Below are 13,017 nucleotides of genomic sequence, written 5' to 3'. Positions count from 1 at the left end.
TTTGCCAAATAGCCTGAGTTTTAGGGCTAGAAGGGGCCACCTGGTCTGCCTTCCCGTTTCAGGAAGCAGTCTCCCCCCCCCCCCCCACCTGACCTCGCCCTGTACCAGCAGGTCAAAGGTTGGTTCTACATCTCTAGCCTGGTGTTCACCACCAGCGGGGGTCATCAACCGCCCCCCCCACACCCTATTTTCATAGTTTGAAAATCAGACCAGGTTGTGTGCATTTTTTGAGATTCATAAAACTTGTTTTCAAGATTGAATTATCTTATTTAGAGTTATTGTGGAAAGCAGGAGATGTCCTTGCTCGTGAAGAATTGGAGACATTGGAAATCAGAACTGCAGGCCCAAGTGGCCAGCAGATCACATGGCGTGGTAATGAAGTCACCCAGGTGAGAAATATCAGCCCTTGAATTTCCAGCCCATCATTAGTCATAGATGCTCACTACCTTCCGGAAACCCGGAGCCACACTTCCAAATGCCTATCTGGGACTTGACTAGAGTCATCCAGGACACACTAGAATGAGGCTTCTTTTAAATGTCAAGATGCTATGAAACGATTCAAGCCCAATCTTGAACCTTCAACTTGGGAGGTAGGCTGTTTCCAGCCCCGTTCTGGTTTTTACATGAATCACAGAATTTTGAACCCAAAGTGTCCTGAGAGATTCATCTTATTCAAGTTCCTCATGTCACAGATGTGAAGACAAAGACAGAGAAGGGCAGAGGCTTTGCCCATGTCGGCAGGAATTGGTGGTGGGCTGGGGACTGGAATGTGTGTATCCCGACCCTCAGCTCAGGATGTGGATCCCAAATGGCCTCTTGGTTCTGGGGTTACATTTGTAAAAGAGAAGACGGTGTTTTGTTTTTTGTGGGTTTTTTTTGGTGAGGAAGATTCACCCTGAGCTAACATTGGTTGCCAGTCTTCCTCTATTTTGTATGTGGGACGCCTCCATAGCAAAGCTTGATGAGCAGTATGTAGATTCGTGCCCGGGATCCAAACCTGAGAACCCTGGGCCGCTAAAGCCGAGTGTGCGAACTCAACCACTATGCCACCAGGCCAGCCCCTAGAGGGTGTGTTTTGTTCTGTAGTTTGGGGGGGAGGGTGAGTCTTGTTCTGATTTATTAGATGGAAGATTGCATAATTGCTTTATAGTATTCATTTATTAGGTACAAATATTTATCTAGGGCTCACCATGTGGATGGAACGGAATCATTGCAGGAGAATATTGTCTAATATCCCTAGAGAGACTATTGTCCAATATTCCCAAATCCGGCTGACTTTAAGCTGTCATCAAGATTACCTGATTAAAAAATATAGATCCTGAATCCCCATCTTCCCACTCCCTGTGGTTCAGTAGGTGTGGGGTGGGGCCTGGGCATCTTTATATTTAAATAGTTTCCCAGGTGATTCTGATGACCTGCCAGGTTTGGGTTCCATGGGCTCCTTTACCCCCTTCACTTAGACTATCAGACAAGGTGAGTGGATCTCCCAAGGTGACACACACTCTACAGGTGAGGAAACTGAGTCTCACACAGATTCAGTGGGTTTTCCCAGGTCGCAGAGCTAGTTAGGAACGAGTGGGTTTAATGCAGCTGCTTGTCTGCAGCTGCGGCTTCCTGCAGAGTGCCTGGAGCAGAGTCATCTGCAGCCCCGGGGCTCCTGGCCTCCACTGTTGTGTGCTGCAGGGGGACAAGGCAGCAGCAGGAGTTACGCTGTTGACTTCAGGTGAGAATAGGGTCTTCTCAGGACCCTGCAGTTGCAAAGCCTCTGCTGGTGACTGTGGGGATATTTTGTCGACAGAGAGCCGGGAAAAGCAAGGTTTTAGCCTCCATATGTGTTTTGATGAATTTGTACAGAGTTTTAGTGGGAGAATTGGGCCCACTGGAATGTAATAACTGAATAAATCTTTGGAATGATAATGATTTAATCCGAGAACTTTTATTAAACGCTCGCTATGTGCTAGGTGAGAAAGATCTGGGATTGTGCTATTCACTTGGATGTTGAAAGGATCACAAACACCATCAGGATTTTGATATGGACCACCCCATTGTGTCAAAGCCCTGGGAAACCACAGTGAGAAATAGTATCTTCTAGAGCCCCACCTGACTTTTTAGATTAATAAAGCACACAGGGTTGCTAAGTTTCCCTCTGGCTACAGAACCATCACTGCTAGCATTGTATTTGCGCTCGCTATATACTAGGCACCTTCATGGGTTAATTTCATCCTTCAAGGTGGGTATTATTACCCCAGATTTATATTTGAGACTGAACTAGTTAAGGGATTGACCAAGGCCACCGAGATGGAAAGTGTTACAGCCGAGATTCAGATGCAGGTGTGCCTGACACTAAATGCACAGAGGGAGAGGAGCCTCTTTGCACCTGCTTGCCTTTATCTAAAGGTGACAGGCATGTCTCTCTGGACACTACCTTTATTGAAGGCAGGCAATGGACGCTGCATTCGGTTTTATATTCCTTCCTGCACTGGACACAGTTCTTCACACATTGTAAATAAGCTGTTTACTGAATAGAGAAATAACGCAGGAGGCATGCCTCCACGCATAGAATCTGTAGCATTTAGTTGTTTACACATGAAGCTACATCAAAATAAGAATAAACTGCTGAGAAAATAAGGTGGATTAAACACGAAAGAGTAATAATTGAAATTAATCTTTCACTTGCTGTTCCCTGAAAAAAATCAAAAAGAAAATCTGATTGATACAGTGGAGGACACTACGCGCAAAAAACCCAACTCTATCTTTTTTTGTAATATTATCAATGATTCTTTCTGAAGCTTTTGCTGCCTTTTCAAAGAAACAAGAGGCTTGATTCCTTTAATTTCAGAAGCATGTAGGTCCATTTGTAATAATAAAAAGATTTTTTCAAAATTAATTACATGAACATAATTTCATTTGTAGGATTGACTTTGATATCACAGATCTATTGAAGGAACGGCGAGAAACTCTGAAAAGCTGGATGATGGTAACCATGGCAGCGGGGGGGCGGGGGGGGGGGCGGGGACTTCTTTCTGTACACCCTGGGAAGAGCGGCCAGAACGCTCTGAGGAAGTTTGGCCTGGTAGCCACGCCATAGATCGCGATGCATGCCGGGGCTTGGCAATATGGCGTCCTCCTTGATGTGCTGATGAGAGGAGTTTCACTGTAGCTTCAAACCAGAGGGCAAAACTCCCCAAATCAAATAAGCCCACATTACCCGTGCTTTTCGCCGCTCCGTGTCGCCCGTTTTTCAGGACTCGTTCTCGGGTAGGAGAGAGTCAGGAGGCCGAAGGCCAGGACCGGCCAGGCCGCGCGGACCCGGGGCTGAGGAACCGGCTGCGGGCGAGCACGATGGGCCAGTCCTGGCTCTGGTTGCAGCAGCTCCGGCGAGTGCGGGACCCGCAGGGCTGAGAGTGGCTAGAGGAGACCCGAGGTGCTGTGAACCCCCTCCCCTCGGGCGGAGACTTCAGTGCAGTCGGCGAACCGGCACCAAGAGTGGGCGGCCTGCCTGTCCTCGGATCGGCTGAGGCGTTGGAGGCCGAGAGCAGGGTCATCGTGAGGCCTGAAGTCTCGCACGCCTTTGACAGCTCCGCTCGCAGCCCCTCCGGGGACGTAGAACCTCAGAAGCAGCCAGTGGCTTGGGCTCTGGGGGCGCGTGCGTATGTGCGGAGCTCCTTGGGCTGCCCCATTTCCCACCGGCTTTTCCCACCTGCTCCGACTTCCCGCGCAGAGTTAGAGAGAAGGCTCTCAGACTTTTTCCCTGAGTAAGGGTCTCCGCACACTCTCCTTTCTTTTCTTTTTCTACTCCCCTGTTTTCTTGTTTCGTATTTCACCAGTTCTAGCACACACTAGTTTTTAAGGCTGGAGGTTCTCGAGCGCTTGCTGCCAAGGACTCCCCCACCCCCTCCCCCACTGATGGAGTCCGAGATGCTGCAGTCGCCTCTTCTGGGACTCCGGGAGGAAGATGAGGCCGACCTTACAGACTGGAACCTGCCTTTGGCTTTTATGAAAAAGAGGCACTGTGAGAAAATTGAAGGCTCCAAATCCTTAGCTCAGAGCTGGAGGATGAAGGATCGGGTAAGTGGATTCCAACTGCGCCCCTTGGACCTCGGTAGTTTTTTCGGCGAAGAGAGTTCAGAGCCAGGAGAGTGTCCTTGGGAAAGCGGCGATTATTTTTTCCCAGCCACATGTTGCAAGTCAACTAAAAAGCACAAACCGTTTCAGACTCCAGTTTTTGGTTGTAAATGGAAAAGACTGTCTTGGTTAGTAATTATTCACTGGATAGTGTTAATTCCATTCAAACGGAGTTCTAATTCAGATAATAAAAGTTAAGCAAGTTAGAAAATACAGCATTGCAAGTATTGACTTCTGTTAACACGTAAAGACAACTTAGGATGTAATACTTGTGCCCACGTGGTTAGTCTACTTAGTGATTAGTTTCCTTTTTTTGTCCAGGCTAGGTGAAGTGCAGAAGTCTCATATAGCACCCTAGGAAACAAGATTACTGGCAGATGTTCAGCTAGCAACAAATTAATGCAAAGTTATTTTAAAGTAACAATGAACTTTATCATAGCCTTCTAAACAATTTGTCTTGAATCCAGACTTTCCTCCTTTTATGTGGTGGTATGTTGCTGTAACTTGGAGACAGAATTTCTCCAATTTCTCGCTACAGTAATGGAGTGAGAGTAAAATGGGTTGGAATTTGAGTCCAGGTTTTAGGGGGTCCCCCTGGTGTGGGAGTGTGGACAGTGACTCACAAACAGCCAGCGGGAAAGAGAGCAGCCAGTTTTGTTGAATCTGCCCTTAATCAACTACCATCCATTTCCTGGTCTCCAAAAGAGGGAGACTGTCTCATCTCTGTGCATTTATAATTTGTCTTTTTATGATTTATTTTCTCCTTCAAGACTGCCTTTATTTTTAACATTTTAGTGGTATCAGAGGAGTGGTTGGTGTTATAGTACAGTGTGATTGCTCTGGGCCTATGTTTATGTAAGATTATTTAGTGTATGTTGTTGGACATATAGAAGATTACCCTTATGGTAATTCTAGTTAGTTACTAGTAACCAGTGCTTCAGTTATTGATTTGGCTTACTTTTAAAAGGTTAGGAAAATTTGTTTCATCCGAAAATAGTTTAAAAAGAGATGATCATTGGAAGAGATTGTATAAGGTCTGTCGTATGGACATTTTTAGTACGAATTGTATAGTTCAAAGCTTTTGTGGTTGCTATGCATATATGAAGAGAAATTTATTTTAAAGTAGTTGTCTAATCATTGCTTTTCATTCTATCTGGAGGGCATTTTTATTTTTCTTTTGAAATGTGATTCCCTCTGCTATCCTAAACCCATGCTCAAACTGTTCAAAACTGATTAATGGATATATTTTTGACCTTTTAATTAAAACGTTAATTTGTGAGTGATCAGCAGTCCCTACTAAGCTCTTCATAGATTATTAAGAGAAACAAAAGTTCCATGAGTCTGAGTAATTACTGAGATTGCTACTTAGCAAAGAGCTAAAGGTGAAAGTTGCTGTATATGACCTTTGCAAATTGTTTAATGAAGAAGAAAATCAGCAGCTAACGGTTTTAGTTAAGTTTTTGAGAGCATGGCATCTTAACAGTCTTTGGAGTTTCTTTCCCCTGGTTAGACCCTGGGGGGGACCTTTTCAGTACACCTGACTGGGACGAAGGTTGCAAATTCCAACGATGCTAAGAGTTGGAAGGTAGTATGAATGAATGAACCAGGCCAGATAGAAGAAGAATAATGGCACAGGTTCCAAGCCAATGTTTGGTTTGTGTCTGATTTTCTGGAGGGTGGGAACAGTGGGGCTCTGAAGAGCACATGCTGAAGCAGCTAAAGGGGCAGCTGGGCGTCGGCCAGATCTTGCTCCCTTACTCTCTCTTTTTCTTTGAGAAGCCAGAAAACTTTTTTTTTTTAATGTGAAGTCTTTCAATTTTAAAATATTGGCACTAATTTAGATATTACAAAACACAAAGTAGTCCAACACCGCAGGCCAAACAAACCCTATTTGTAGGGTTGGTTCTGGCCAGCGGGTTACCCATATGTGACTTCTGCTCTGTTATGGCAACTCAGGCAGCCACTCTGGCTTCCAGGCCAGACTGTCCCCCTGTGCTGGAGGTGGCCTCCAGCAGTCTGATGGAGTAGCATCATTGTAAAGCAACCTGTGTGGGCTCAGTTGTCCTGTACTAGGACCTACACAGACCGCTTTTCCTGGGGGGCCGTTGACTGCCTTAAATGCAGACTCAATCTGCTCCTTCCTGCAATTGATGCGTAGTTCCATGTACTTTTATTTTGTGTATATTTTAGTGGTTCCCTACTGGTGTCCTGTTTGGTGGAATTGTTAAGGATTCCTAAAATTGCCATCTTTACTAAAGTTTACTGACAACTCCAAAATGTTTTCTGCTGCTCAACATTTGGCATCCTTAGAGACCTACAGCATGTGCCCACTCTCATTTGGGATTCCCACAGTTTTTCAACCAGTCCTGGTTTTCAAATGCCACTCTTTTTGCATTTTAATTGCTAAGTTACTGTTAATTTAATACTGTTATTATCAAATTAGTCTGCGGCTTAGTTAATTCGTCTGTGTGTAGGGAATGATGTGCATATGCATCAGTAGCATTTTTGTCTTGTAATGTTGAATCATTCATAGACCTATGGCTGAAATAGATGAGTATATGTCTCCCCCATTTGTGTTTTATTGCGATACTTTATAGTTATCACAGAGTTCATCCCCCCCCCCCCCCCGCCCCCCCGGAAAGTGGGCATGTGGGGATGATTGGTCTCAGGTGGATCTTTTGCCTTGCATGTGTGGGATGGAATCAGGGAAGTTTGAGAGCTGTTTCTTTGAAAGAAAACCATCTACAGACACGCTATACCTACATGTGTTTAGATGTAGCTATAAAACGATGAAGCCATTTCCCAAACCAGTCTCTAGACTGAGTTGCCTTGCTTTGTAAGCTATACTTTGAATAAGCCATGGAGGAAGCCAAGTAGATACATTAAACTAATATATGGACCCAAAAAGGGTAAATAGTAATACTTTACAATCCAGCGTTGCTCCCTCTGGATTCCTCACCTTGCACCCTCTCGCAGTCTGCTCCAGTTAGGCTCCCTTCCACCGCTCTGAAATCACCCCCAACACGGCCATCATTTGTTTCTAAATCTAAAGGTCACTTCTCTGTCCTTATCTTATTCGACCTCTCAGCAGCACACTTCTCTGTCCTTATCTTATTCGACCTCTCGCAGCATTCCACAGTGGACCACTCCCTCCTTCATGAAACTCTTTCCTCACTTGCTTCTGTGTCTTCCCAGAACTCCAGTTCTTCCTCTGAGGCCTCTAATTGCTCCTCTTCAGACTCCTTTGCTGTTTGACGGCTGAGTGTGGAGTGCCCCAGAACTTGATCTCAGACCCCTTTCTCTTTTCTATGTATGCCCCTTGATGGCTGATTTCATCTAGGCTCGTGATTTTAAATGCCAGGTACATGTCAGTGACTCTCAAATCCCCAGTCTTGGTTCTGCCCTGCCCCTGGAGCTCCAGTCTCATACCTAATTGCCTGCGTTTTCTCCATCACAACACGCAGCCACCACCACCTGCTCAGTTGTTCAAGATATAAATCTGAGATTTATCCTTAATTCTTTCCTCTTCCTCTCCTCACTGCCTTGCCCAGTTCATCAGTAGAGCCTGTCAGCTTTCCCTTACCTCATCTGTGTCCGCCGCTGCAAGCCCAGTCCAGGCAGCTTTCCCTTACCTCATCTGTGTCCGCCGCTGCAAGCCCAGTCCAGGCAGCTTTCCCTTACCTCATCTGTGTCCGCCGCTGCAAGCCCAGTCCAGGCAGCTGCCATCTTTTGTCTGGACAACTACAGTTGCTTCCTGACTGGTCTCCCTGCATCCACTCTTACCCCACAATTAATTCTGCACGTAGTGGCCAGAGGGATCTTTTAAAGATGTACATCAGATTCTGTTACTTCCTTACTGGGCCTCTGCTCTGGCTTCCCGAGTGCTTGGAATAGAATGCAAATTCCTCCCCCCAGCTCACAGAGCTTCTTGGTCTGACCCTGCCTGCCTTTTCTACTTCTTGGATGGAAAGGCCTGGAGTGCTCTTCCCCATGGTCTTTGCGCACCTGGCTCCTTCTTGTCCTTCACACTCAGCCACTCGGTCACTTTCTCAGAGAGACCTTCCCTGGTCACCCCATCTAAAGCAGCTCCCCTGTCACTCATGATCACTCTTTATCTCTCTGGTATTTTTCTTTATTTTCATACCTCCAGAACTAAGGTTTTTTATCACAAAGCAAGGACTTTGTTTATACCAGTACAGAGGACAGTGCTTGGCACATAGTGGGGATTCAGTGAAAATGTACTGATGAAAAAATGAATAGTTTACAAAAGCCCCCACCTGGATTATGTCTCTTAAGCCTCTGTAGCACCATAAGTTAGAGATCCTTATTTCCATGTGATTAATGAGGAAATTGAGGCTTTAATTAAATGGCTTGCCTATGGTGCCATAAGTTACATGACTAACAATGAGAGGAAGTGGAACTTGAGAAACAAAGGCTAGTTAAAAACAAACAAAACTGTGTAACAGTGTCTTTTTTTCTTTTTAAAGATTTTATTTATTTATTTATTTATTTTTCCTTTTTCTCCCCAAAGCCCCCTGATACATAGTGGTGTATTTTTAGTTGTGGGTCCTTCTAGTTGTGGCATGTGGGATGCTGCCTCAGCATGGCTTGATGAGTGGTGCCATGTCTGTGCCCAGGATCCGAACCGGTGAACCCCTGGCCCGCTGAAGCGCAGCACATGAACTTAACCACTCGGCCACCGGACCAGCCCCTATCACAATGTCTTGACTGAAAACTGCATATTGAGAAGCCATAGAGTCTAAAACAGTGTATGGGGAGGTGACTCGGGTGGTGGCGGGGCTACAAAACCAGACAGAGAACAGCGCTGGTGGTGCAGCCTGGCTGTTCTCACAGCGTGTGCAAGGTCTCTGGGGTTACCCCGATACTTTCAGGGGTCCACGAGGTCAGTGCTGTCTGTATAACAATAGAAGCCATCGTTGGTCTTTCCACTGTATTGAGATCTGCCCTGATGGTGCAAAAGCTACAGTGGGTAAAACTGCTGGTGCCTGAACACAAATCAAGATGGTGCCGCCGAAGTGTGCTCGTACTTAGTGTTTTCTTCATTGCCTGCACTTGCAGTAAAAAAATTCCAATTTCACTTGAGAATGCCCTTGATAAGGCAGTAAGAATCATTAGTTTTGCTAAACGCTAGCTCTTTAGCACACGCCTTTGCAATAGCTTGCCCGATGACTGTGCGCAGTGACCCTCTGCTGCGGGCGTGGTTGTCTTAGGAAGAGCACGTGTGGGCTGCAGTCTGAGTGAGCTGCTGCTTTTCATGGAACACAAGCTGGACCAGAAAGGAGGCTGACAGGCCAGCTCTGGGCACTCGGAGGCTTGGGTATTTGGCAGACATTTTGTCGAAAATGAACGAAGTGAGCTATCACTTCAAGGAAAACAACTCACAGTATTTGTTGCCAGTGATAAAATTTGAGCTTTCAGTGAAGATTAGAATTTTGGAAAACCTGTATCTGCCACTGTGAGCTTCCCAGCTTCCCAGTAGTCGCAGACTTTTCTGATGAGCTAATGGTGATATTAATGACTCTGATTTTTTTTTTTGATACGCAGAATGAAACATGTCCACGTTTGGAACATCTGTGTAATTCAGTCAACCAGTATTTCCAAATGACCAATCCGTGATATTACGAAATCATCCATGGGCAAAAGATCCATTCAGAGTTTGAACATAATAGGGTACAAAAAGTTCATTGTTATGGTTTCAGATAGGTGAGATATTCCATTTTATATTCTATTCAGATAGATTGCAGCAAACCTTTAAGAAACTACCGTTTACTGAGTTTTGCCATCACATCAAAGAAGATTCTCAATTATTGGACTTTCTGATACTTCTACCCTGTCCAACTATCTGTCTTTGTGAGGCCACGTTTTCCTCATCTACTTCAATCAAACAACACATCACAACAGATTGAATGCAGAATATGAGAGGCCATCTGTCTTCCATTAAGGCAGACATTAAAGAGATTTGTAAAAAAGTGTCACTTGTCTGAGAATTTTTTGAAAATTTAGTTATTTTTCATAGAAATATTTATTTGAATATGTAATGAGTTTATAGTTTTTGAATGAATTAATAACAAAATATGTTACTTTTTTTGTTTTAACTTCTAATATGGAAAATATTGATAAATGTAACTCATAAAAAAGCTCTTTGGGAGTCTTTCACTAATCTTTAAGAGTGTAAAGGGGTCCTGTTATCAAGAGTTTGAAACTTGTTAGTGTAGTTAAAAGAAAGTGGGCATCAAACTTAAATTAGGAAGAAGGGCTTGAGGATGCCAGGTGGTTGGCGAAAAATATCAAGCAGTGACTTGAGCAGAAATTAGGTGACAGACCTCACAGGGATCTGTTACGCTCTTTCCATTCTCTGAGCTTGTGCTGGGGAAGAGCCTATGTGATTGTGAAGGCAGCCGCCTTCCGTGTAGCTATAAAACCATCAGTAGGGCCTCCTGTTGCCTCAGACTTAGAGTGTGTTTCCTGTGAGTGGAGGAAATTGATCCATTACAGCCAGAACTTTACTTCGGTTCAGCAGAGGTTTATTGCTCACTTATAGTGTGCCGTGCTCTCTAGGACTCTAGTAGGACAGACAGACAGGTCAACACCTAATTATAGTACACTGATATATGTGTGTTTACAGGTGAGAAGGATGATTATCGGGAAAACCTTGAATTTATATTAAATAAGTAAATCATTTGCATTGAACTGCATTTATGAAACATATGAATCAGTCACACTGACCCAGTGTTAAACTCTCAGCAACTTATGACTGTCAATGTGGACGGTGATGGGGAGCGGCTCAAGGATTTAAGCAGGGGAGCGTCATACAGAGATTTGTGTTGTGAAAGATCTTTTTGACCATGGGTGGAGTGGAGGGTTTGGAGCCAGTGAGAATGGAGGTGGGAACACCCACTGGAGAGGGGAGTTGTAATCCAGGTGAGAAACCACGAGAGCCAAAACCAGGTGACTGCAGGAGGGGTGGAGAACAGGGCGTGGACTCTGCTGATATTGAGGGTGGAATCAGTGGAGTCTGGGTCCTTGTGGGGATTAAAGAGTGGGCGGAGAGTGTGAACAGAGCATGAGTGTTGGCTAGAATGGTCTCTCTGCACTGGAAGCGAAAGAACTTTCTGTTGGCATTTGTCATGTGAGGCTCAGGAGCCACAAAGGGACCGTCTACGTAGATTTTTTTTTTAACCTGCTTTAAAAAATGTGCCGTGTTCCATTTTGAACAACGTGCTGTGGAAGAGTCCTGAAATGGATAAGAACATTTCCTCCTCATTATCACCTTGTAGAATTCTAAAGCTAGAGTTTTAACAAGATAGCATGTGGATTATATATAGAGGATGTCCTCCAGGTTTCTGACTTCATCCTCCTTTTATTCAGAAGACGTTACACAAGTACTTTGGGTATCTACCATACTTGTTTGAGTGAGGCGGACGTTGGACACCATTGTCTTTTTGTAAGTTAAATATATAGAAAATGCCATTCCCGTAAATATTTGGTGTGATAAGTTAATGCTTTAGTCTGCATTAGTTTAATCTTTAATGTTCTTGAACCTTAAACTTGACCAGTAGGTGCCACTGCAGAGAATGTCGTGCCTTCGGAGGTGGAAGAGGACACAAGCATTGATAGCGAGTTTTACCTTCACCAGGCTGCAGCAGTATGCGTCTCAGATCTGCCTTTTGTTCTTGACTAGTACTGTTTTGTATTTTTTAGTTTTGATATAATTTCACACTTACAGAAAAATTGTAAGAATAGTATGGTGAGTTCCCACGTATCCTTTACCGGGATTCACCGGTTGTTTATGTCTTGTCTCATTTGCTTTATTGCTCTTATTTATAAACGTAAATATGTACTTATTTCCCTGAACTATTGAAGAGCAAGTTGGAGACACTGTGCCCCTTTATGCCTTAATGTGTGTATCTCCTAAGAACAAGGACATTCTCTTACATAACCACAGACAGTTGTAAAAATCAGGACGTTTGTCATTGATATATTACTATTATTAATCCACAGTGCACATTAAAATGTTACTATTTGTCCCAAAAGTGCTCCTTTATTAGCAATTTCTGGCCCTCCTCCTCATCCAGGATCACTCATTGCATTTACTGGTTTGGCTGTGTAGCCTCCTTTAATCTAAAGGAGTTTCTTAGCCTTTCTTAGAATTTCTTGACCTTGACATGTTTTGTATTGTGGTAGAATATTTGTAATATAAAATGTACCATTTTAACCATTTTTTAGTGTACACTTCAGTGGCATTCAGTCCATTCACATTGTTGTGCAGCCATCCGTCCCCAGAACTTTTTCATCTTCCCAGCCTGAAGCTCCGCACCCATTACCCAACTCCCCCCCTGCGGCCCCTGGTGGCCTCCAGTCTACTTTTGTCTCTGAATTTGCTGACCTGGACATTTTTAAAGAATACAGGGCAGTTGTTTTGTAGAATGTCCTCAAGTTGGGTGTGTCTGTGTTTCCTCACACACAGATTCAGGTTCTGCCTTTTGGGTGGGAATACTGTTGAAGTGATGTGCTTTATTCAGAGCATCATGTCAGAATACGGTATGATGTTGTTTCGTCCTGATATTGTTACCCTTGATCAATTACTGTCATTATTTATTTTCTTTCTTGGTAGAGGGACTCTTCAAGTTGCCACCTTTGCCCTTTGATGTGCCAGGTTTTGAACTCTTCTTTACTTGATGCTCCAGGCTCATCTAGTATTTTCCCTGCCTCAGCCTTTTCTCCAAGGATCCCCGGTTCCTTTTAGTGGAGAATGGAATTTAGAAGCCAAATCTGGGCATTGGGTTTGCTTATTGCTGCTGGGGTGCCATTGTTTGTGGGCCCCCTTGGCAGGAGAGCTAGGGTGGAGACGTCTGTGTCTGCCTGTATTTA

The 13,017-nt window shown here is 44.4% G+C and overlaps 1 protein-coding gene across 18 annotated transcripts in view; it reads left to right on the top strand.

Moving 5' to 3' along the window:
- Window positions 1-3,043: 3,043 nt before the first annotated feature.
- The window catches only part of RPTOR (regulatory associated protein of MTOR complex 1), a 397,394-nt gene continuing 387,420 nt past the window's right edge, over window positions 3,044-13,017 (top strand). For 11 of the 18 annotated variants that reach the window (XR_011423115.1, XM_070226806.1, XM_070226805.1 and 8 more), the window contains exon 1: window positions 3,085-4,068. Coding sequence is in view for 16 of the 18 variants with exons in the window: in XM_070226806.1 (XP_070082907.1) it covers window positions 3,907-4,068 (162 nt within the window). In the remaining 2 variants the exon portion in view is untranslated. Of the gene's footprint in view, window positions 4,069-13,017 lie in introns of all 18 variants that reach the window. The other 7 variants (XR_011423116.1, XM_070226807.1, XM_070226804.1 and 4 more) reach the window with 2 other exon arrangements.

Source organism: Equus caballus, chromosome 11, assembly GCF_041296265.1.
Source record: "Equus caballus isolate H_3958 breed thoroughbred chromosome 11, TB-T2T, whole genome shotgun sequence".
Lineage (NCBI taxonomy): Eukaryota > Metazoa > Chordata > Mammalia > Perissodactyla > Equidae > Equus > Equus caballus.
The sequence above is the reverse complement of the archived record's forward strand: the minus strand, read 5'-3'. Positions and strand labels throughout refer to the sequence as shown.